The sequence below is a fragment of the Mirounga angustirostris genome, unplaced genomic scaffold, assembly GCF_029215605.1.
Source record: "Mirounga angustirostris isolate CCGP_5_RB_7025 unplaced genomic scaffold, mMirAng1.0.hap1 SCAF_15, whole genome shotgun sequence".
In the NCBI taxonomy this organism is placed as follows: domain Eukaryota; kingdom Metazoa; phylum Chordata; class Mammalia; order Carnivora; family Phocidae; genus Mirounga; species Mirounga angustirostris.
Window position 1 is genome coordinate 19,358,037 of NW_026991723.1, and position 26,815 is coordinate 19,384,851.

The following is a 26,815-nucleotide window of genomic DNA, read 5'->3' on the forward strand; positions in this document are numbered from 1 at the left end:
ACTCCCAGCTCCATCCTGTAGGAAGAGGGCTAGAAAATGATGTGAGGGTTAGCCTAGGGCTTTCTATGTTACTTTCATTTTCAGAGCGTCTACACAGTGGTAAGAGTATAAAATAGGGTCTAATTAAACCTCAACACACAGACCAGCTCATATATTTGACAAAAGAGTTTACTGTTCTGATTATATCATGTGCTACCATAGGGTTATTTTAATTATTGAAAAAAATCCCCAATCAGTAGTTAAAAAGCAATGAAATCAGTTTACCCCATGTGCCACACCCTACACCCTCTTATTGATTTGTGTCAGGTGTCAGATATTGAAATGATAATCCATTGCCTGTCTGAAGGGCACTCACCTCATTGTCCGACTCCACGAGAACTTGATCATATTCACTAAGCGCTACTAGAAACATGATAGAGGTGACATTTTCAAAGCAGTGTATCCATTTTCTTCTCTCTGACCTTTGGCCCCCCACATCGACCATTCTGCAAGGTTAACAATATTCATATTAATAGCATATAAAAAAAAATCAATATAAACACAGCTTTACTTACACACTTAGGAAAAACACTCTCTAAAGAGAATGGTCATCCAAGTCAATTCAGTTAATACTTCTTGAACATCTAATCATTTTCTGTTACCTAACAATCCAAGGCAAGACATTCTGGGTAATAAACCATTGTGGTTATAAGAAAGTTATCAAACTTGTATGAAAACGATAACTTTGTAAAAAATCCTGTGCCAAGTCAAGCAAAATGGTGTTTTACTTAATCATGCACAGAAGAGTCTGAAACAAAATATGCTTTATTCGTGGTAAGCTCTAATGGCAAGTACTGATGTCAGTTTCTTTTTCTGTAAAATGAGAATGAAGAACCTTGTGTATTTCTCAAGGACGCTAGAAAGGACTGCAAACACATTTAAAAGATACAAGATGCTATATATTTCAATATGGGTACATGTGATGCTTCAGCTAAATGCAAACAGAACTCCACTGATACTTTATCCATGGAGTTTTTTGACTACTTTTCTCCTTCCAACACTGGCAATAATTTGGGACAGGTCCAGTCATACTGGGTATCATGGTGCAATTGGCCTTAAACAAACAAACTTGTTAACCTGCTAAGAAGTGAAGCATACAAAAAACCAAGATGCTTCAAGACACCATCATTTGAACTCTTTCAAGGATTTGTTTTTAACATACCAATGATGTGCTGAGTTACTGGTTAGGAACCAACACTGACCTCAATTACTTTGAGTTTTACTATTTATATGAAAATATCAGGCAATAGTTGGCACTGAAGCCAAGTTTCCTCAAATTGTTCAATCCATATCTTGACTAAAATGTGCACAATGTTTGTGGGATAAAATACTTTCAGAGAATGAAAGTTTCAGGTACAAAAGTATGAGAGGAGGGCTCTCTGAGCATCTGTTGAAAATGCTGGTCTTCTCCTGCCTCTGCGCATTAAACACAAACTTAGAAATCAAGGATCCTCTAGTGACTGCTTCTAAAAGTTCTCTAAGGCACAGGGGCAAAGCAATGGATTCAGGGAGACCTACGAACTATGGACATCAAAACTAGACTTCTTAAGTCTTTAGAAATACTAAATTCGAGCTTTTCCCTCATGCCAAGTGAACAATTCATTACTCATTTACATGAAATCATCATTCTATAAAACCCTGTCACCCTGAGCCGTATAAGATCCTTTTGATGATGGCAGGAAATTACTCTTCTTAGTCATTACTTTTACTGTAGTGGCAAAAAAACATCCTTTACAGCTAGTGAACAAAATGTAGTAAAAACAAGATGTAAGAGTAGCCTTGTTTCAGAATCCACTATTAATCATAAAACAATGAAGAGATGAAAATCTCTATGAAATGCTCTAGGTCTTCTGAAAATATTCTGTAGTACAGTTATGAGTGGTAGGAAATTTGGGTGTTCCAAACTGAAGATCTCCAAATGCTATGAACTCAAAGCTTAAGTAATCCAGCATGCTGGAGCTACAAGGAACCTTGGTGATCACCTAATGCAACCATTTTAGAGATGGAAAAAAAAAAAAAAATGAGGTTCAGAAATATTTCTAGAATGCCACCCGCTTTACAGATGTCTATTAGAGCGGCATATGGCAACCAGACCTGACTACAGGGGCGGAGACTGATCAGAATAAAACCCACAGTGCTTTGAGGGTCTGCTCATCTGAGCCACGTGGCAGTTACCCGGTAGGAGTCACATAACCCCGATTTCACGTCCCTGTAGTGAACATGGTTGTCTTCAATGGGATAGGCTCCCCCAGAGAACTCAACTCTCTATGCTCAAAGACATATTCACACGGCTTCACTTCTCAAAGCACAATGTGATTTGTATTCGAACTAGAAGTATAACTGAATGACTGTATAATAAGAGATTAAATGAAAGCATATTGGTATTATTTATTTTTTCTCTTCTTGAAAAAAAATTAAAATATTTTCCTGAAGTATTACCCAGACAGAACAGTAGCAGCAGTTTTCATTCTATTTTCCTATATAAATTTAGACTAGGCTCATCAATCCATTTTCAAAATTACATGTTTTAAAACTTTTCAAGCAACTTTTTTCAGGAATATAAAACATCCCATATTTTTATTGCTACTGAAGAATTCTGCACCGGTATCAGCAGACTTGGAGGAAACAACATGAAAGCTTCTCACAACATACAGTTTCTATTATTAGTAGGGTCATAAGGTCATTCATAGGTTATACAAATCTAAAAATATATCCACTGTCCTCACAATTAAAATCTGACTCAAAGAACAGTCAGGATCAGTTCTCAAAGAATAACAGTCAGGACCAATGTTTAAGTGACTGATCTTGTTCAACCAACCACTGGCAAACTTAAGACTTTACTGATTTCTTGGTGACTGAATTTGAAATGAGAAACCTGCCCATACATCTTTCTTCTGCTTCCTCTTTCTGGAACATATTATTTCACCTGTGTATCTAATGATAATAACTGGTCTACAGGTGATATAGTTTCAAAGTCTACACATGATTTCAGTATTTGTAGAGTTCCCCAAATGTACTACTCAAGGCACAGGAGCTGGGAGGTGGGTTTTATGGACTCAGTTACTACCTGAAAATGACACTTTGTAAGTCAAAGGGGTATTCGATGATCCCTGTGGTGGGGACTCGAACTCTAAGCACATCTTGTTGCGTAGGCAGGTAGGCAGGGTCAGCAACGCGGTCCAAGTCATTAAGATAGCTAGAGGAGGGAAGACATAATGAGAACGTTAGGACACCATCATGCCAAATCTGCCTCTCGAAATGGGAGGGCAAAAATAAATCGTAAAAGAGAGGTGGAGAAGAGGAAGGAAAATATCAGAAAGGGATAGAGAGATCTGGAAAGTTGAAAGATAAAGTCAACCTTCCACTGGCCACAGCAAGGTAACCCATCTATGGATTATCTGGTTCACAGGCTTTCTCGTTTCTTCTCTCTCACTTAGAACCCATACAAAAAGTAGAGGGGGAAAAGAAAAGAAATACTTTCTGCTTATTTAGCAGGTCTGGTGGGTAAAGCAGGAGTTTAAAGCAAACTGATTTTGAATTACTTATATTGTTTGTATACTTGTATAAACAAACAGATAACAGAGTTATATGTAAGGTCAGGACACTTTTTTTTTTTTTTTGCCTTTTTGCAGAATATCAGAGCCTTTTTTCTGGAATGTATTTCCTTATTCCCCTAAGAGAGGACAGCAGCATAACATGTCCTAAATTCTGTCCAAAGCTAAGTCATTTGTGATTAATGTGAAGCCACAAGATTCGAGATTTCTGGTTACTGAGCTAACAATGTCTAAGGTCAGATATTCCCAGTGTTTAGAGTCACGACACCTAAACTTTAAATTTATCTGCTTCTATGATACTTCTGCACTCCTTAAAAAAAAAAAAAAAAAAACCAACAAAAAAAACGCTTTCCATTTTGAAATAATTTTCGACATACAAGAAGTTGCAAAAATATTCCAGAGAATTCCCCTGTACCCTTCCCACAGCCTTCCCCAATAATAACACCTTACATACTGACAATGTATTATCAAAACCAGGAAACTGACATTGATCCAATACTGGGAACTCAACTACAATCTATTTAGATTTCACTAGTTCTTACACACACACACACACACACACACACACTTTTTGGTGGAGTGTATAGTTCCGTGAAATTTTATCACATGTAGAGATTCATGCAATTCCCACCACAACCAGGATACAGAACTGTTCTGTCACCACAAAGAAAGTGTCCTGTGTACTGCCCTCCTAAGCCTAACCCCTGGCAACGACACATACGGTCTCCATCCGAGTCATTCTGCCATTTCGAAAACGTTATATTCCATTTACCTTTCATTCTCTCAAATTGCAAAAAGATATTTTGCAACTTGAAGAACAGCGTGATTTGATAGAACTAATGGCAAACCGGTGAGAAGGACCGGTCTTCATGGCGTCCTGATGATTTCAAAGGCTTGCTACACTCCCCTTGGCCCTGGAGAGAATGGGGCCCAGCTGTGGTTGCAAAGCATACAACTACCAAGTGTATACATAAAGTAACTAACGTATAAATAAGACTTAAAGAATAGGTGGTCCCACTAGTAGAATCGGAAGGGATTAGAATCTCAACACCTTAAATGCCCACAAAACACGACAGGGAGTTCTGAGGTACGTAACAGGAAAGGTCTGGAGCAAGCATGTTGTCACTCAGCAAGTGCACAACCATTTAGTTGACGAGACCTACCTGTGGGAAGGGTTCTGTCTCACCCAGCGTTATTTTTGCCTCAGAACCTAAAAGAGGGCCTGGCAGATAGTACGTAATGAATATTTGTTGGATGGAGAGATGGATTTCCTATGCTGGCATTTAGTCTCAGCATTATTTATTTATTTATTTTTTTAAATTTTTTTTTAAGATTTTATTTATTTGCGAGAGGGAGAATGAGAGACCAAGAGCATGAGAGGGAGGAGGGTCAGAGGGAGAAGCAGACTCCCTGCCGAGCAGGGAGCCCGATGCGGGACTCGATCCCGGGACTCCGGGATCATGACCTGAGCCGAAGGCAGTCGCTTAACCAACTGAGCCACCCAGGCGCCCCGTAGTCTCAGCATTATTTAAATACCATTGTTACTAGTGGTGTTTCCATATTAATTATTATTAAACTTGAAACTGGGTGTTAACAAGAAAGATTGCATTAATTCTCTAAGATTCATGGATCATAAAATAGTAGAGCTAAGTGACTTTAACAAAGACATAAAATTACTGCCTTTTTGGAGGTATATCAATTCTCTGAGACAAAAAAAAGATAATCTTGGAAATTCCTAGTTCAAAGCAATGAATTCGTTAGTATTCTAGTGGCCTTATCCCAAACACATCAATGATTCTCTAGCTGGCAATTTGCTCTCTACTGACTGATAGGAACCAGCCTGATACCTTGAATTATTATAAAAATGGCTAGACCCTGAAGGGAGCCTGCCAGGGAGCCTGCTTTTCCCTCTCCCTCTGCTGCTCCCCCTGCTTGTGCTCACTCTCTCTCTCTCTCTGTGTTTCTGTCTCTATCAAATAAATAAAATAAAAAAAGAAAAAGAAAAAAATGGCTAGAGGATGAACGCAGGGAGACTAGGACAAGACTGGTGTGAGAGGCAGGAAGGAAAATGGACTGGATCCAAAATTTTAGTCAGTATCGTGGCATGGTCTTGGAGGTAGGGTTAACAAGCCCATGTTCTGGGAGTTGGTTTGTATCTCATTCTGGTTTATCTCATCACACTGTAATCAACTGCTAGTCTATAGACATGAAGTCTTCTGATTTGAAAAACTTGAAGTGAATGTACATTTTGAAACCCACGAGACTACCATTTATTTAACCACATATACCAAAACCAATTCAGAGGAATCAGAGAACTTCTAATTTACATTGGCAAGCTGGCTCAGAAATATGCTGCCCAGTAAACCGTTTCTGCTCACTTACTGCAATTCACAGAGGTCACACAGAGAGTGGTTCATTCTTGTACACAAGGTGCTGTCGTGTTCCTGGGGCAAAGAGAAATCATGGCTTTCCATTTCTCGAAGGTGAACTGAACAGACTACTCTCTGCCCCTCCACTTTCAAATATCAATGTGTATTTGCAGAGGAGAACTTAAAAAATCATCACAGGAAGTGGGAAATCATAACACTGCCCCTGATGAGACAAGACAGAATCGGGGTACTGATTCTGCGACCAAAAAGCCACTTAAAAGGGCTTACTGAGTCCCCTAAAAATATGGCTCACGATATCTCTCCATGAAGCAAGGGCAGTACTGCAATAGAATATCTAAAGTGTTAATATACAGGCAAGAATATTTTTCCTTCGTCTTTCTTTTGCTCCTTTTCAATGTCAGTACGGTCCACAAAGAGTTATAAAAACATACTTACACTGAGCACTGACTTGCTGCTTGTCACGCTCTGCTCTATCTGTTCACTGCGCAGGTGACAACAAATTGCATAGCAAGGAAATGACTATTAAAGATGTTCCATACATTTCTACAGTTCTTGCTTGACATTCTTTTTGCTTTTTCTCAGTGGGGTGGTGGAGAGAAAGGCTCACTTCAATTTGGAGTATTGAAGCTGGATTAATCTAGCTCCACAAAAGAAAAAAAAGCTGAAAGGAACAGCACTGAGATCCGCTAGTTCTACTGTACATCATCTAGAATCCAAATCAAGGCAAACCCAAAACACCTCCAAAACAAGGCAAGAAAAACAAAACGAAAAAAACACAACAAACCACCCAGCCACACGGAGGAAGGTCTGGGTGTCTCAGGAGCTACACCGGGATTGAAGACAGGTTGGGGAAAATTTGTGGAGCAGGTGAAATGTGGGTGCAACGGAGTCCTGCATCTTTCACTGCCAGGAAGTGGCCAGCATGGAGAGCTTCTCACTGCATAAGCCCCACCCATGTGGCCCGTTGTTCTGGGCTCATAGCACTTTCTGCATTTCACATCTGCTTAGGGGAAATAGCCACTCCTGTTCCTTTAGAAATATGGTTACGGAGCGGTAGGACCAGCACGTCCTCATGTGTTGATTCCTGTCACATTCTAAGAAAAGGTAATAGAAGAGTCTCTGAACTGAACCGTGCTTTCCATTGAAGCATCTCATAATCCTAGGAGAAACTTGGGTGGACTATGGGGGCGGGGGGGGGGGGGCTCGCAGTGGATTATTCCATTCATTTAACCTTTTACAAAGAAACACCGAGGTCTGAACAAATTTATATTGCAGAGTAAATTCAGAGAGTTAATTATAGCTATAATTTGTTTTGTAGGAATGATTCTGAGTGGCTGCTGAGGTCATTCTCAGGGTGTTGCTATGGTGACAGGCACAAGGTACATTTCCAAGGCAATGTATGTGTAACAAGTGGCTGGCAGTAGGTCTCTCCTGATGTCAGGGACTTATTTAACTGTCTAAGAGACAAGACATGTTTAAGAGTGTGCCAGAAAATGGGAGGTTTGGTTGATGAATCCATACTCCAATCCACCCATGGGGACTGAATACCTTGCCTTTGCTTTGAGACATTTTGTAATTGATAACTTGGTAACTGATTAAAAAAAAAAACAAAACCCTCAATATCTTCCCACATGTGTTTGCCCGGTCAGGACTTTCACACTCGGTGGAGTCAGGGATCATGACTACCTTTGTTCGTGTCTGGTCACCGACACTTAGCCGAGGGCCTAGAACACAGCAGGTGCTCAACACGTGACCCAAATTAAGACAATTTTATGGAAAATATGGTAGTGGTTAGGACGGCAGGTTACACTTTCTAGGAGAAAACACAGGAGTAAGGGGGTTGTTAGCTACCTGCCTTTATGTAATTACCTTGCTGGGCTATTACTGGCCTGATTATGTAAGAACTAAATTCTGAATTTAAATGCCTCTGACGAATGTAGAGACAACACAGAGAGGAAAGGCATCATTTAACTTCATTTAGCAGATGTGCTTCCCGCTCTTCTTCAGGTCCTGGCCACAGAGTGAAATAATCTGTAGATCCGTTTCATGCTTGTCAATATTAAGCTTTTAGGCCTTGGAACTCCCTCTAGCCTTCGCACCTACGAGAATGTCATGGTCAAAATGTATCCGTGAATTCTAGATGACCCTGCATTTTTCTTGTGGTAGGAAAGAAATGATTGAAATGGAGGGAGTGGTACCTTATTGACAGACAATTCTGACTTACTCTGTTTAATGGAAGAAATGGGTTTCTAAAGGTTTTCAGTGAAAAGCAAGGCAACAAGAAAACTCATGTAGTAAGATTTCAATCATTTCTTTCCTACCACAAGAAAAATGCAGGGTCATCTAGAATTCACGGATACATTTTGACCATGACATTCTCGTAGGTGCGAAGGCTATGTGTGAGATCCCCAGGATACAATCCCTGCCTACAAAGGACTTCACCAACGTGTGGCAACAAAAGGGTTATATGAAGAGGAGAAATGGTAAAGTTTATTAGGGATGGAATGAACATTTGTTTGTTTTGGACAGAGCATTTTCTAGGAACTTGTTTGAACTGTCTCTAATCCTTGGTGATTATCCACAAAACATCCTTCTGTAGTATGAGTGACTTGATTAAGGAAATCATGCTCATTAGTTTATAATTACACCTAGTAACTGATAAATTCCTTATATATTTAACTTCAGGATCACCTCTGGTTATAGAAAAATAAGAAATTCAGAAATGGAATATAATTACTTTAAATAGTTAAAAATATATGAGAGAAGCTTAAATGTCACCAAAATAAAAGCTCCAATCAAATTAATTATGGCATTTTCTCGATTTTTTTTTTTTTTTTAATTCCAATTGGGGGCACCTGGGTGGCTTAGTTGGTTAAGCGACCAACTCTTGATTTCAGCTCAGGTCATGATCTCAGGGTTGTGAGATGGAGCCTAGCCTTGGGCTCTGAGCTCAGTGTGGAGTCTGCTTAAGATTCTCTCTCTCCCTCAGCCTCTGCCCCTTCCCCTCCCCGCCCTCGTCCCCTCTCCAAAAAATTCTAATTGCTCCTCTCTTTTGACAATAGTTTGTCAATAACAGTTTTGAATTCACCTTCCAATTTAATTTATGCTCCAATTTGACATGTAATGAGAACTTATTTTTGTTAGAAACATCTTTTTAAAATTAAAGAGAAGGGGCACCTGGTTGGCTCAGTTGGTTAAGCTAGCCAGCTCTTGGTTTCTGATCAGGTCATGATCTTGGAGTCCTGGGATCTGGCCCTGCGTCAGCCTCCCTGCTCGGAGGGGAGTCTGCTTGTCTCCCTCTCCCTCTGCCTCTCCCCCTGCTCCCTCCCTCTCTCTCTCTCTCTCAAATAAATAAATATATAAATCTTTAAGAAAAAATTAAAGAGAAAAAACCCCATCACCTATGACTGGGAGGGTAATCAAAATCTAAACCAAGAATAGCACAGAAATGAGAAATACTGTTGTTTTTTTTTAAATGCAAGAAACATGAATAAAATTTAGAGATGACTCAGCAGGTAAAATATATCACATTACAGCTGTGGTTTAAAAAAAAAAAAAGTAGTAAGTTATAGGCATACAACCCTCAGCAATTACACCAAAAGGGGGAAAGTACCTGTGGGTGGTAAGTGAAAAAAGAAATCTCTGACGTTTGGTATAAACCCAACCAAACATAGTAAGATAAATGAACAGCGCCTTGGAGTATTTAACGTCGCTTGCTATGGGGCGGTGGTGTGGGTACATGTGGAGTTCTTCAACTCCTGCAGAAGGGCCTCCTGGTGAGAGGCTGTATTTATGACAGATTTGCAGCTCAAGTCAGATACTGAAATGGAGTTCTGGCACAGAAAATCACTCTAGGTAGAATTTCACATTTTTAATTATTGAAAAGAAGGTTAGAAAAACTAGGTCGGCTTCATTAAAAATCCTAAGAAGACCTCATTGTAAGAGGAACAGTCTTGGGGGAGTTGAAAGCTAGATCATGCCGTGAGATCTTATTTGGCCCTGTCAAAAGCAGTGGAAGCTAAGGAGAAACCAGAAACACATGGTTCCTGCACATGACCACATGACCACAAGGATTCAAAGGCAAAAAGTAAAAGAAATTGTCAAAGTGAACACTCAAAACAAACAAACAAAACAACAAAACAAAAAAACTAGAGGGAAGTAACCCCTCGGCAAAACTGCCATTCTGAGGGGAGAGTCAAGCATAGGTTTTGGTGCCAAGAGCCATCCAAGTCCCTCCCTCATCTGGCAGATCCCGTTGCTGAAAGGAGCCTGGTTGGTAATCTGGTTAGGCTGGTTAGCTGCACGGGATTACTCATTACACAAACACTTTCATCCCCTGGAGAGCTCATGTTGTGGAGGCCCAACCAACTTTCCTCCTTCCTTTTTAACACCTGGCACAACCATAATCAGAGCTCAAGGAAACACAGCATGCATTACAGGGATTTGGGTCCTAAGACATGATTTGTTTTCAATACAGTATTCCAGATTTAAAACAAAGATCACCCAATGGTAGCAAGCAGGTGTCGCTCTCATGGTTTGTGATAACAACGCACGGGAGACTGTTCTGTGGGACAAAAGAGATGTCTAAGGAATCCTGCATTCCAACGATCCTTTGCCAAAGAACTTCAACCAACCCCAGAAAAGCAGATTTGTAAATTAAGTATCTCATAAGAAGATCCTATCACTGCATTTGTTAGTTTCAGGTTCTTAGGAATCTTATATAGGGATAGTTGATCCAAATATTTCACATAAAGGAACCACCAGCATCAAATGGGGATGCCATTACATTTTGGGACAGGCAGGCAGGGATAAAAGGCAGTTTCCTGACATTTCTTGCTCTGTTTCAGGAGTATAAAAATTGTATTCAGGATCACCTCTGGTTATAGAAAAATAAGAAATTCAGAAATGGGATATACTTTAAATGGTTAAAAATATATGAGAGAAGCTTAAATGTCACCAAAATAAAAAAGCTCCAATCAAATTAATTATGGCATTTTCTCTCTTGAATTTTTTTTTTTTTTTAAATTCCAATTGGGGGCACCTGGGTGGTTTAGTTGGTTAAGCGACCAACTCTTGATTTCAGCTCAGGTCATGATCTCAGGGTCGGGCAACAATGTGTCTGCAATGCAGACACGAGAGCCTGGGCCAGGCTTGGGTCCCAGAGACAGATTCTCAAGTCTGTCGCTCCAACAAATAAATTGACCTTATAATGAAAAACAAAAGCAAAATGAGAAAAGAGAGAGAGAGGAAGAGAGACAGAAAAAGGAAGGAAGAGGCCTTTTTCAATTTGCTGGTTTGGCGTTGTGCTTTGTTAACTTATTTGTCTTTTATAGGATAACTTTCAAAGCTGTCGACTAATTTTGATACAATTTTTATACTCCTGAAACAGAGGAAGAAATGTCAGGAAACTGCCTTTTATCCCTGCCTGCCTGTCCCAAAATGTAATGGCAGTGCTTAATTCAGTTAATTTACACAAATTTATTGAAAAATCTGTTATATGTTAGAACTAATGCACTGTGTGTGTTGGAGGGAGGGGGGGTGGGCACAGGGAGCTGGTTCAAAATACTTAAAATATATATTCTGTGCCTTGAGGGACATCAGACTACCTGGGAAACAAAGATAGCACAGATGAATCAATTAAGAAATAATTAAGTGCCAAATTGTGAGCTGCTAACTATGAATGCAATAAGAAAAGCGAGATGATTCTAAACCATAGTCACTAGAGAATAGTGTGGAGAAGTGGGGGCTGAGTTAGGCCGTGCAGATGAAATGGGATTAGAATAGGCAGAAAGGAAGAGAGAAGATGGGAAGAAATTAGGAAGGACACAAAATTTACTTTCTTATTATTCACTCATTCATCCAATTACGTTCTCTGAAAGTCTACACTGAGAGCTAGGCACTGTGCAGACACTGAGTGGGAACCATAAAATAAGTGAAAAAAGATGTGAGTCCTGTCCTCAAGGAGCTTGTACTCTGGCAATGGAAATGAACGAACTATAAATAACTATACTATAATGCAGACATGATGTGGGTCATCAGAGAGGCTCCAGTGATTGTAGCCAAGAGTCAGCCATGAGAAAAAAGCCTGCTGATTAAAGCAGGTGTCTCAATGTCATGTCCCCTTACCTTGGGTATTAGTTCTGGAGGTGTAGGATCAGAACTTTCATTCTGACAAGGATGATCAGGTCCGAGGAGCTGGTCATACTAAACTACCTGAACTCATTACAGATCAAAGTTCAGTTCATTACTTTAAATCAAGATGCCACAGTGATAATGAAGACACAAATCAGGGTCAGCCAGAGTCAAAAGACTGCTTGGCAGGCAGGGAGTCACAACAGAGGAACCCAAATGACCTTAAGGATTGTATGTGGATAGCAAGGTTCCTGGGCTCACTTGTGACTGGAGGTAGGGTTGTCTTCTGGTCACGTACGTGCATGTTCTATTAGGCCCCTTACAAAATCCTGTCAATCCTACTCTCAGTCCCATTGATGGTTCAACCCTATTACACTCTCCTTTGCCAGCTGCATCAGGCATTACAATGGGGCAAAAGGCAAGACATGTAAGACACGATCCTTGCTCTCAGAGCCAAATCAACTCAATGAGCACTTCTGGTCATCTCTACCACCTTTAGTGTGGGGTATACGAGATACAGTTCTCTGGTGCTCGCTTCCTATCAAGCTTTGTTGTGCAAAGCAATACTTACGGAGGGAGTCCTGCTGAAGGAATGTAGGCTGTCCATTCTCTGAGTACCCTAAACTTTAGCTCTGGCTCACTCAGAGCACTGGGGTCCTAAGGTAAGTTCTATCTAAATGGAAGTGGAAGCAGGATACCAGTTGCCTTTAAACATTCAGTCTTTTTCTATATGAGCGATTTGCCCTTTTTGGTGGTGGTGGGTGGCGGGGAATCAGATAGCAAATATTCTAGGCTTTGTGGGCCATTCAGTCTCTGTTGCAACTGATCAACTCTGCCATTGGGCTCAAAACCAGCCATAGGCAATACAAAAACAAATGAGCATGGCTGTGTTTCACTAAAACTTTACTTACAAAGACGGGCAGCAGGCTGAATTTGGCCTGCGGGTTTGCCGGTCCTCCTTCTGTAGTAACAACACCCCTGGTCTCTGCTGGGGACAATGCCATCCTGGGTGGACCAACCTGCACAAGTCACAGATGCTCTGGCAGAACGTGAGCAGGCAGCAAACTGACAATGTGAAACGTGTCACCCACATCCACGGTGCCCTTCAGGCAGACTGAATGAATGGCACACAGGTGCCCTTTCCCTACTACATCTCAGTAATGAAGGTTAGAGTGTTAAAGCGTATCTAAGTCTTATCTTAGCATCTCTAAAGCGCCAAGCGTTCTAAAAAAGGAATAATAAAGACCCGCATCTTAGAATCATCAGAGTTCACTGTGGAAGACAAATACAGAGGTTTTTTGTTGGTTTTGTTTGTTTTATTCTTGCAAAAGGTTATTAGGAGATATGGCTCATTAGATAAGAAAACAGAACAAAAATAGAAGTAAATATGTCACTCAAGAGAAAAAAATGACACTCTACTGTCACTCTTTAAAAAAACAAACACATTTAAGATCAATGCCCTCTTCTGAGCCAAAGATGGCATTTTTAGTAATTTAACCATGTAGAGAATAATCTCTTTGTTCATGCCATTTTCAGGTAAATTTCGGGATGCCAGATTTTCACTTGACTGCATAGGATAATGGTTTCTCAGATGAAGAGTCTACTGTAATAGATCACAAGACTTCAGAATTTAAAAGAGAATTTAGAGATTATAGATCACACACCAGAGTCTGAGACAAGTGAGATTTACTTAGTGAAAGGCCCAGAGGTGATGAGTGGTAGAGGGAATTCCATCAAAGCCTAGATCTTGACCCAGTGTTATCCTGACAAGACAATGGTCTTGTCTGCTTCCAAAAGTCTGCTTTTGTAGGCTTACACTTCCTTTTTATCATCAGATAAAAAGTAAAGTCAGGATGGCTGTGAGAGTCAGAGGAAACACTAGACGTCAAATATTTGGCTTATCAAGTAAGGGAACTTTTAGCAAGGTATCTCTTCCAAGAAGAATTCGGCCCTAGATCAGGTGGATAGGCTAAATCTACCTCTGAAACTCCTTTTGCAGTTCAAATTCAACATCCAAACTCCTCGTGCATTTTTAAATTAAAATAAAAATTTAAGCATGAGGTTAAAAGTAAACTCCAACGTTGACTTATGCCCCAAGGCCAACAAATATATGTATTTTGGATTTATTGGGCTATGGAACATATGGAAATTTCAAGAAGGTGTCTGATCTGCTGAACTCCTTGGAGGGAATTTCAGGCAAGTGAGATTAGGGATTATTTGGTCTCTTAAGGTGAACACAGAACAGTCTTTGCCAAAAGCAAAGGACTTTTCTCACTATGTGCCAGTGCGGTTAAGATTTGTGTTCTCTGGCTAATGGCAGGGAGCTTTTGGTACTGTAGGCAGTGAACTCATTTCACCTGATATTTCAGTACATTAAAGCAGGTGGTAGTCCCCAGAAAAAAGAAAAAAAAAAAGGTAAAACCTACAGCCATCTGTTTATTGTGCTCTTTATCTAAAGACATTCAGAGCCCTCAGGCTTTTTTTATCAGTAACAAAAAAGTTAATAAAGGAATTTATAAAATTCTCCAGCGTCTTAGCACGCTTTTTATTCTTTCAATAAATAAAACTGGAAGAATATACCAAATCAAAGCCAATTGCAAACTTATCCCAAACTGCTTCTCCATCGCCTGGACTTCTCCCATCTCCTTGCTTCCATGCTACCTGTCCTTTGAGCCATCTGATTGTTTATTACGATCAGTGAGTTGGCTAATCAAAGTAGAAAAAAGGAAGCTCAAATGATTTTGTTGTATCCTTCTTACTGGCTCTGGTTTGACTCCAGCAAAAAGTTAATGGATAGAGTATGGGGGAAAATGGTTGAGACTGTAGGTTAAAATAAAGAAGTAATAATTCTGAATTATCTGTGACTTAGAACATCTTCCATGGTGTATGAATAACTGATGTGTTGTTAAACAGGGCAAATTTTCTGGATGATAATCAAAACCCTGCTGGGTTTGTTTTCCCGTAATTCTACATAATTTTCCCTCTTGACCTTACACACAGGGAAGAACCTATAGGCAACATTTATAAACATTAATGAATAATTTGCATCTTTCCTGGTAAGTGATTTACCTAGACACAGATATTTATCTATTAGTCTATCATCTATTCATCTAACTATGGTCAATTTTCTATCTATCTATGTCTCACACATCCATCCATCCTCTGTAAAGTATTTCACAGTGATTAAAAGCTTGGGCTCTAGAGACAGAAATCTGATTTCAACTCCTACTCCTATCACTTACTAACTGTGTGACTTTAAACAAGTTATTCAACCTCTCTGAGAACTGGTGTCCTCTACTATTTGATGGGCATGATGGGAAATATCTACCACTTTAGGCAGGTTTGAGGATTAAACGAAATAATGCATGTAGATGACTAAGTATAGAATCTAACATAAAGCAAGTGTTCAGCAAACAGGAGCTACAATGATAACAGAACTTTCCAGAACCCAGACCTTCAAAAACAGCAGGAAAGAAAAAAAAACAAAACCCAAAAACAAACCTCGAATGCTTTCAGCTCTGAAACTTCATACTTCATCTAGAATGACACCTACATCATGGTCACTGAAATCATGGAAATTACCCATCTATTATTTCAGGGAACAATCATTTGTGAAGGTCAAACATGAGCAGTCCCTGTCAGGCTTTGAGGAGAGAGACACTTTAGTAAAGACTATCAGAGGCTAGACCCCTGAATAGGGTCTTGAAGGATGAAGAAGAGCTCAGCAGATAGAAAAGAAGAGAGCATGCTTGGCCTTTGCTCTCAGCATTTCTGGCAAGTGGCCGGCACTGACTTTCATCAGCAGCAGGGTCCTGGAGAGAACAGCGATGATGTCACAAGCTCTGAGCAGAGGTGTGTGGCAGGCCCCACTTCTCACCCTGCTAGAGATGACCTATGTATGTGTCCCCTGAATCTCAACTGAATAACCACAAGCAGAGACAGTACTCAGAGAAGTGGGTCGTGAGTTCAGAAAGAGTTCTGTAAGGTGATGATATCGTGTTAAGAAATCAGGTCCAGAATATCAATGAAGTATTGTTGATTTTAATTATAAAGACAGGACAACATAGAAGAACTACAGGAAGTAAAGAAGGGAGATAAAATGCTAAAGATACAGCAGTGGAACGCACACAAACATGTCAGGAAAGAGGTAACAACTATCCTGAATACAGAGGAAAGAATGATTTTGAGTTATGTGTATTTCATAGTTCCTCTGTAAAAATGAAGTCAGTACTGGGACTCGGTGGTGCTCAAGATGTAGGGCCCACATCCTCCTCAGTGCTCTTCCTGCAGTTCCCAGAGTGTCCGCCGGGGCAACATGTGAGAGAGAGAGAGAGAGAGAGAGAGAGAGAGGCAGACACACATGGAGCGCAGCAGCAGGTAGGTGAATCCAACATGCCACAGGTCCTATCCTTCTGCTGGGAGGGTTTTCCTAGATAAGGAAAAGGAAAAATGCCCTGGACTAACTGGGGAAGAATAAGGTGTCTCTCATACTCAGTGGGATTAAAGGTGGGCCAGCCAGGCTGCTGGGCAGTGGTCTATAAAGAGTACTAAAACATCTTGGGAAGAGACCAGAAACATGGGCCCAGTTAACTCAGGTTTCTACATACAACTCCTTACATAACTGGTAGCAATATATTGGTTCTATCCTCTCTTGAAGCAAAGAGTCTTCTAGAGAAAATAAAGGGGGGGAGCCCCAAACAAAATACAAAACACCTCCCTACGTTTCATGCAGCTAAAGTGACCAAATCTTCCTGTTTAGCCAGGATTCCCAGCTTATACCTTTTATTTTAGCCTAATTATTAATAGCTACCCCTTCCTTCTCAAAATGTCCTGGTTCGAACGATAATTCTATGGTCACCATCTATTTCATCTATACAACAAGTTACTATAACAAAAAGATCGAAACATATGCCTTTTAGCAGAAAATTTATTAAAGGGTAATCAAATAGCAAAACTTCTATTTCACCGAAGAATACCAAAGTGGACCAACTGATAAAAGTAGAAAAATCACTCTTTTATAAACCCTAGGGCAATTATTAAATCACACAAGACATCAAATGGAAGTAAAAGCATTAAGTGAAGAGCTGATGGGGAACCAGAGATCACCCAGTGATGAAGTAACACCACGCAGATTGCTTTCGGTGGCAGGAGGAAAAATACAACTTTATAATGAAGGGTGTCAGTGCCCTAATACTTTGGTGAGCCTTCCCTTCACCAATGATGAGCAAGCATCACTTCAAGTGCATTCTCCTCACATTTAACGTGAATCTAATTGAGTCTTTAAATGTAATTTCCAGTTTATAGTAAATTCAGGAGACAAAGGAGCAAGTTAATGCATACTACATAAAGCGGCAATCAGGCTAATCTCTTCAACATGCCAATGAAATGCAAACAGGACTCCACTAGATCACAAGAGCCTAAGGGACATAAAAACCAAAGCAATGTGCAGTCTTAAAACCGACCAACTCTAAAGGACATTTTGGAAGAATCGGAAGTGTAAATATGAACTGGGCATAATGATAAAAAGGACTGATGATTAATTTTATATATAATAGGGTATTATTTATTATGAAGGGAAATGTCCTATTTTTTTTTCAAGAGATGGGTACTGAAATGTGGGTATATAAGAATAAGTAATAATTTACTTTCTTCCTTCTGCACACAAATATGATTAAAAAATAATTAGGTGCATGTGCATACACATAAACCCACATATATATAGCTCAGAAAATCAACTTCTCCATATCCCCATTAGGGGAAAGTGAAACTGTTTAAAGAATAATCACTTGAAGGGGTTTAGATGCGCCTGTCCCAGCTGCCCCCACACCTCGGTCTGGCTCCAGCATCAGGGATGTGCCCAAAGGCATGGTTCTATGGTAGATGGCAGCCTATACAACAGAATTCTAAGATGGCAGCTTTCCCAGAATCCCAGTGCTAATGGGGGTCTGAACAAATGGTCTTGAAGAGCTCTCTCCCTAAAGCAGTAGATGTTGCAACGTCCTATTCTTGTACTAACTCATGGGCACCTGTCTAGAAATCACAAATCTCAACTGAGGAGCATCACCAGATAGGGGGACAGCCTTGTCTCAAGAACACAGGCACAACACTTCATAAGGTGTCCTCAGGGCAAACAGGAATCTCTCCCAGGGTCCATCCTCAGAGTGGGAGGCAAAATCGTTTCCTAAGGGGGAACCCTCACCCTGGTAAGCATGTAATTATTAGACACTGGTGCTCTGAGGCCCCAATGGCAAGACCTCTTTGTAGGGAGAAAAGTCACAGGTGACAGGTAAAGAATAGAACAGGTGAGGAAGGGGGAGAGACAGGATTTATGATAGAAGCTGAGAGAGAGAGGTTAGATCTGATGAGAGACTGGAGGATTTATTAGTAAATATACTTGATCATGGAGGATTTATTGCTTAATAAGGGCCAGGAGAGGCATCTCAGTAGTACGGTGAGAAGTGCAGAGGAGGAACAGGAGAACCCAAGAGAAGGACAGATGAGGGCGGAGGGGAAGCAAGCAGATAGGAGGAGACATACTGAGCAGGAACAGGGAACAAGCGATAAAACACAACAGCACCATGGGGAGATAGATGAAATCTGAAATGGCAAAGCAAACATAAGGACAGAGGGGGCAGGAAATAAGAGAAAGACAGCTGGTCAAAGGTTGAGGGGGCAGAATTTGGAAGAGACAAGAGCTGACGATATCTCTCATATGTGCACTCACAGAAACTCATACAGTAGGGGCTCCAGAGGGAGGGACGAGGGCCGAAGGCAGGCGGGCAGAGAGCAGAAGAGAAGGAATGGAAGAGCAGTGACCTGGAGTGTGGAAGAAGGCAAGAGAGAGTCAGGAATGAGGAAAGTGCACCTGCCATGGGCACACCAGGGGGTTCACAGTAGTTAAAATACGACCGGCGCGGTGCTCATGAGCCCTTCTATGGCACATTCCAGAGTTACGGAATTCAAATTTCCCGTAGGCATAGAAGAACTGTTTTGACCAGGCAACATTTCTGTGGCTGACCTGAATCACAACGTATCTTACACAAATGCCTAGAACGAGAGTAAGAACGTGATCTACTGTCTTAAGAAAACAGAACTGGACAGCTCTTGGATCTTCCAGGCACTATGAGTGAGGCCAATCAGCCTAGGGGGCTCCTTATTTTCCCCACAGCCCTGCTCTCATCCAGCGGGTCACTGCATCATACAAACTGGCCTGAGGCTGCTAATTATTCTCCACCCATTCTTCTGTCCACCCAGAACCAACATAAGAGGCAAATGCTGGGTTAACATAATTAATGTAGACAGAAATCTGGCTAAATACTACAAAAGTCCATTTTTCAGGCGCCTGATTATCTACATTGCTGACTGCATTGATTACATCAATCCAATGATTGCCAGATCTTCACTTTCTTTCTGTTAGGCGAGGTTTAATCTAGAGAGCTAAGAAATCTCTCTAGGATGCAAATCGCTCCCAGGACACATGATTTTGATTGACAGCTCACAGAATAATTCTGGAATGCATGCAAAATTAGACTCACACACAAAATTTTCATGCAAAGGCAAACCTATCCATCAACATAATAGTGGCTCCCAGAAAGCAGTCAAGGTTCTGTGTCTGGAAACTGGAAACTGGGAAGTCTGATGTGTTAGAAGCCATAATCAAGCGTGTATGTTTGGAGGTTTTAATGTGTGTGGGTGCTTTCTAGCACATGACAAAAAGATCAGAAATTTGTATGAAAAATTATTATTATAGGATTTCAAATCACAATGGAGTATGTACTTGAGAATTGCTGGTTTACAGTTTGGTGGAAGAGATGGGCTGGTAAAATCAGATTCCTCGGGTCTTCAGTCTGTTTTTTGAACAGAAAACAGTAAAAGAAATACTCTCCCTGACTCATGATGCCAGTCCCTTAGAACACAGTCTAAATGTATGAGGTTGGCACAAGTTTAAGAGCTCTATTTCTTCCTAGCTGGAGTGTGAGGCAGATACCGTATACAAAGCACAAGAATGCAGTAAATTATCAGTGCAGAGTGCACGAAACTAAAGAAAGATCCAAAGGGCCTCCTGGATGAATACTCACTATTTGGTAGAGTCAGACAACTGATACTCTCGTCGTCTATCATAGCATTCCTGGATTCCAGGATCATTCCATAAACTCTTTATTGCATCTACGTATGGATTCTCAAAAGCAGACACCTTCTCCACGTCGACTTCTCGAACTAATTGTGCATGAGCCTGTTAAAAACAAACAGAAAGAGCAGCTTTAATCTCTCTCCTTTCTGTCACTGAGAAGTGCCTCTGGATCATATGGTATACTGTGCACCACTGATGTCTTCCTTCATATGTTTTTTCAAACTGTTTTATCAAAAAGTCTTGCTTCCTCTGTTTTTTTTTTTTTTCCTTAGAATCCAGTCCCAAATCTTTCCCTAGAGAGTAAACCTTGAGGCTACTTAAAGTCGATTAGAGGAAGACAGGGAAGACAGTGTTCAGTCCCCATCGTAACAGTGAGGATGTCATGTTACACATATGATCATTTCTGGTGATTATCTGAATCCTAAACCAATATTATTTAAGAGGAAAAGGACAGGAATAATTATTCCCTCTATGTTTATAGTTTATTATCATCAAATACATAATTTACCCAGCCCTTGAGTGTTTACAGCTTAGCAGAAACTTAATCAGACTCAACTAATTGGGTTTAGTTTCTATCACTCCTTTTCAGGATAGGGTATGAAACCCCTAGAAGAACAATTAATATTAATGATGTGAAACACAGTGACCATTCCCCCTCCCCTCCATTCCAATACACCTGACTTTCAAAGTATTTATTTCATATCTGCCTTATCGACATTATCAGACTGAGAATTTTATTAATTTTTTTAATGAGGAAAAAGGACTTTGTTATTTTCATCATACAACATTTAGCAGGAAAGAGGTAAGGAGATTTAAAAAATTTTTTCAACAAGATTGAAATCAAAATGCTGTACGGTCAACCCTGAAATTAACCAAATTATACCAGTGCCTAAAATCCCAGTCAAAATAAGTTTCATGGATGTAATAAGTTACATCCATAACCTGTAACTACACATGGTACATTAATATAATTACATTAATATATGTGTGTGAATTATACATAAACATAAATATCCAAATAAATATAACTACCTTGGAAATTGGAGATACGTAGCTGATAATATATTTATATACTCGCAGAAATACAAATTTTCAAACTAGGTTAGTTGATGCCTATCACGATCACATGATGACCTAATTATTCATTTCAAAGAGTTTTACGCAGATGGAATTTTAAGAAACTTTTTAAATAAGTTTTTTTTTTTTTTTTAAGATTTTATTTATTTATTTGACAGAGAGAGACACAGCGAGAAAGGGAACACAAGCAGGAGGAGTGGGAGAGAGAGAGAAGCAGGCTTCCCGTGGAGCAGGGAGCCCGATGCGGGGCTCGATCCCAGGACCCTGGGATCGTGACCTGAGCCGAAGGCAGACGCTTAACAACTGAGCCACCCAGGTGCCCGAAACTTTTTAAATAAGTTTAATCCATGTTAGACCCTGTCTGGTTCCCAAACTTCACCTTCCTTCTCTTCCAAGTGGGAAGGGCCATATCATTAGACTAATCTTGACTTAAGTAAGGTTTTAAGAAGCCCAACATGATGAGACTGAAGAAATCACCTTTCTTGTTAGCTCTGTTCTGACCTTGCAGATCTAGTAAGTGAGGAATTCTAGCTCCGCTCTGGACCCCAATCTTGGAAAAGGGATCCCTGTAGTTGCTTTCTGTACCTAATCCCTATCCAGGCAAACTGTCTTGTTATCCCAGCAGCAAACCTGTCAGCCTGGAGTCCTGTTTCTGAGTCCCACTCCAGGTGGGCCTACCTTAGTCAAAGGTCCTGTCCAGCAGGTGTATGCCTCATACCTCTGCGGTATACCTAATGTCAAGTTTCAACCCCTGCCTTTCTGCCCCGTGCTCACTGAAAGTTCTAACTTAGTGTCCTGAGACAGGACAATGATCACATCCTTGGCATAATCCTAAATTAGAGTCCCTATGGCTACGTCTTTATAACATAGTTTTCTAGAGGATTCTGTGGATATGGGAAGCACCAGGGTACAGAGCAGGGGTCTACACCTGCTGGATATACTCTAAAGACAAGGTTTTGAATCTGACTCTACTTCTTCTTATAACCCTAGGTAAATTGCTTACTCTTTCCAAATATTATTTCTGGTGGGGAACATACCGCCCCACCAGCCTCAGGTTGCTTTGTATTGTATTACAGTACTGTAGCTTGGTGATTCTCAAAAGGCAGCATTACATGGGAATTTGAGAGAAATGCAAATCCTCTGGTCCTCAAACTCTGTGCATCAGAAACTCTGGAAGTAAGGCTCAGCAACCTGTTTTAAGATTCTGATGCATGCAAAAGTTTAAGAACCAATGCAAACTACAAAGCACACAGATGCTCGTTGTTCTGATCATAATTAATTGCCTTGCTGGCCAAGAATTGTTATGGGAAGCTAAAGAGAAGAGGCTCACAGAGGCAACAATCATTCCAAAGCAGATGTCTTAAGGGCCAGAAAGCCACGAAAATGACTAACATGGGCCGGATACAGGCAATAGGGAGTAATGGGGACTGTGGCACATTGACAAACATGTTCCCTAATCAAAGACCACAGCTGCTGCTTAGCTACAACCAATTGCCGCCATTGGCAAAGGTAGGCCCATTGTTGCCAGATCTTCCAATTTTTCAAGGAAGCCAAAAAAAATCTAGGTTTTCCTATGAATTATCCCTTATTTTAGATCTTGGCAACCCTATAAAAGATAAATAAAACATATCTGTGCCTGAGCTAGATCAGGAGCCATTCATTTGCAACATACGTTCTAAAAAATTCTTTTCCATTTGCTTCCCCAATGAGCTTGACCAACAACACTGTCCTGCACAAGCTGGAATACAGTAGCTGGCTACTGGCGAACACATGCTAAGGAGTAGGTAATTTTCAGTCCTTTCCCACAATAATATTTAGACAAATGATTATACGATCCATAGGAAGAAATGGTTGGGACCTCACTCTGAACAAGGTAAAAACGACATGGCAACATAGGTTAGTATAGGTACTATTTCCACAATGCATTTGATACTTACTACCCTGGGTCAGTCATGTCATTTGGAAGGAGTCCTGTTTCTGTGTCTAGAGAAGTTGACTTCTGCCAGAGAAAACAGCTTCAACATACCAGACACTTTTCACTATTATGATTAAATGTTTATTGGACCCCAGTGAAATGCTAGGTGATACAGCAATTAGAGAACTAGACAGCGTTCCTGCAGGGCATGGGGGAAACAGTTCATATAGATGGCAACCAAACAAAGCACAGGATTATGTGCTCCAGGAGTAGGAACAAGACGGACTATTTGCATTTCCATCCTTAATTGCAGCTGACTGTATGGGCATTTAAATAAAGACAACATTCTCAACAGTGTATAGTTGTAACTTTCCACCAAGAGCCTGCTGCTATAAAATGAGACGACTTCTATTGCCAGAAAACTCCTGTAATTTCCTCTCTTGGTCTATCTCTGCTTGCTTTTACTTACAACTGGAATGCCTTCCCTCTTCCTCTCTGCACCTCCTTTATCTTTTGCTCCAGAGCTATATTATATGCCACCTCTCACAGGAAGTTATTCCTGATTTTCTTCCCCTCCAAAAAAAGTTATCTTTGCATCCTTTGCACCATGGAACTTCTATATTTTGCTTTACGTTAACAGTTACGTCTTGACTTATCCCCCTTCTAGTCTATACAGTGAGGAAGGGGCTGGAGCTTATGGACTCTGATTTCTTTTGGGGCCCACATAACAAATACTTGCCTAATTTAATTGCACTTAAAAAGTATACAGACTTTCCAACCAGGGCCCGGCAGAATGGCTCCCACGAAGAAGGGTGGCGAGAAGAAGGGCTGTTCTGCCATCAATGAGGTAGTGACCAGAGAATACACCATCAACATTCGCAAGCGCATCCATGGAGTGGCTTTCAAGAAGCATGCCCCTCGGGCACTCAAAGAGATCTGGAAATTTGCCATGAAGGAGATGGGAACTCCAGATGTGCGCATTGACAGCAGGCTCAACAAAGCTGTCTGGGCCAAAGGAATAAGGAACGTTCCATACCATATCCGTGTGCGATTGTCCATAAAACATAACGAGGATGAAGATTCACCAAACAAGCTCTTACACACTGGTTACCTATGTGCCTGTCACCACTTTCAAAAATCTACAGACAGTTAATGTGGATGAGAACTAATCGCTGATTGTCAAATAAAGGTATAAAACTGCCAAAAAAAAAAAAAAAGTATACAGAAACACAATGCCAAGTCCCACAAGTCAAAGTCAGTTTCCCAAGGAAATCTTCCACCCATTACCACTCTCATGACTACACAATCCTTGGCAGCACTTATCAGAGTAAATGGTGCACATCTATGTGTGTGATACCCGTTAGTATCTTCCTCCACATTCATAGTACAACTTCTAAGACAGGCTCAACATTGCTCGGGGCCTAGCAGAGTGCCTGCCACTTTGGAGAGGCTCAATAAATATTCGTTGGATGAAGGACACGAGGAAGGAAGAGTAGAAATTGTTCTAAACTTGCAACCAGGACATCTAACTTCCAGTCCTGGCTTAACCCATGACACTAACTGGCCATTACTTAGGAGAAAGTACATTACTTTTTTAGAACTTCATTTTCCTTGTCTATAAGATGATGCAATTAGACCAAATCACTTAAGGACTCATCTAAGCATAAGCAGTATGATTGTAAACACAGAGTAAATGCATCTACAGTGCATAGAACACCAAGGAGCATGTCATACCATTTACTGAAACAAGATCTCACTATTTCCAACCAGCGCCTGACAAAACGTTTTAGGCAAATATTAGTAAATCTGTATGTGAGTAATGCTACATGGGGACTGAGCAAGTAGAACTCAGTACAGACACAGGAGATCAAACAGGGTGTCAGAGAGAAAGATTTAGCTGGCAGGTGGACGTGAAGATGCATGATGCTTCTAGGGAGCAAGAGTAGATGAACCAAGCCTTAGTGGACAAAGTAAACATGGCACTTTCGGTTAACTGTGGAAAAACCAGTCTAGTGAGGAAGTTTCATGCTATTAATTCAAATTAACCTCCACAGGGAAAGATGCAATACTAATCTCAGCTATGAACCCTAACTCAGAAGGCAACCTCCACCATCTTTGCAAGAATATCGCTCTCAGAAAACACAGGTCAGTGCTTGGTTTTCACCCAGGGCAGAACTTCTAAGTCACTTTTACTGCCTCTCAGCCTTCATTGTTTAATTCCATCCTTGCTGTTTTGGAAAATGACATCCAAATATAATCAACTGTAATTTGCATTTATGTAAGAACGTTCCCTGAAGTTCTGTAAGTTATTTAAAAGTATGATAGCATTTTACAAAATACTTAGAATTTTAAAATTGCCTCTATAAATGTCCCCAATGAAAAGTAAATCCTCTCAATTTTTTCATAAAAAGTATTCTGTAAGTGGAAAGAATATTCTTTTATATGTGAGAGTAGGAACTCTATTTGTTTTTTTCTATTTGTCCAAATGTCCAGTGTGAACAATAGTGAAAATCACAAGTAATTACGTAAAATTAAATAATTATTCATGAAAAAAGCCTAACTCTGATGAAAAGGAAAGAATTCATTTCCCCCCCCCCTTTTTTTTTTGAAGATTTTTTTTATTTATCTGAGAGAGGGAGCACAAGCAGGGGGAGTGGGAGAGGGAGAAGCAGACCCCGCTGAGCGGGGAGCCCAATGCGGGCTAGATCCCAGGACTCTGGGGTCATGACCTGAGTCGAAGGCAGACGCTTAATCAATTGAGCCACCCAGGCCCCCAAGAATTCATTTCTGATAATATAAATAACAATTACAGCTGACTATTGTTTTTCTTTTAAACACTGTACAAAGAAAAGCAAAGCAGGTATGAGTTAATCAAATAAACAGAATGAAAAGCACAATTCTATTTCACTTTAAGTTACAGTTGAACACACTGCATGGAAATACTTAATGATGAATGCTCACTTTCAGAATTCTTAGCAAGCTGGAGGCAAGTCTTAGAGGAACACTGTGAAGACCAAGTAGCTACTCTTAGGAACTCTGGCAGAATTCGAGGGAAAGACCACATGGAAACCACAAGATGTGCCAATGTGGTAATGTCTTATTTTCACCATCTGGCTGCCATAAAATTCAGGTAGATATTGGACGTGTTGATATTTCCATGGTCACTTCAGCAAAGGGGAGGAACTGAGTCCCCACCATGGTGGGTCTTACCCTGCCCACAAAAGGCCAAGCCTTCCCACGAAATAAAAAGGATCTTATAATCACTTTGGAAAGATTTTTAAAAACTCATTAACAGCTTGGGGTGGCTTTCGGCTGGAATGTCACACCTATTCCGGTTCCTACAATCCTGAAGGAGAAAACCAAATGGTGACTTCCACATTTGTGGAAGTTCTCAGACACAAACATTCAGTAGCTCATTAGGGGCTGCTCTGTTTAAAAGGGTGCCCGACACACACAGAGGCCCTCTGAATTAAAGAGTCCAAACCACTGTCGGAGTCTTTTAATTCTGAACCAAGGCTCACATCTTCTCATTCTTGTTTTTCCTTGGTGCTTTTTCCATTTTCACATTTGACTCTTA

The 26,815-nt window shown here is 40.5% G+C and overlaps 1 protein-coding gene and 1 pseudogene across 1 annotated transcript in view; one reads left to right on the top strand and one right to left on the bottom strand.

Moving 5' to 3' along the window:
* GNAQ (G protein subunit alpha q) overlaps positions 1 to 26,815 on the bottom strand; it is a 311,208-nt gene that overhangs the window by 77,231 nt on the left and 207,162 nt on the right. Inside the window, exons 3-5 of the mRNA XM_045882287.3 lie at positions 20,194 to 20,348; positions 3,107 to 3,235; positions 356 to 485 (exon numbers count right to left, since the gene is read on the bottom strand). Of these exons, the coding sequence (XP_045738243.1) occupies positions 356 to 485; positions 3,107 to 3,235; positions 20,194 to 20,348 (414 nt within the window). The remainder of the gene's footprint in view (positions 1 to 355; positions 486 to 3,106; positions 3,236 to 20,193; positions 20,349 to 26,815) is intronic.
* Positions 24,032 to 24,440, top strand: LOC123849584 (large ribosomal subunit protein eL31-like; annotated as a pseudogene).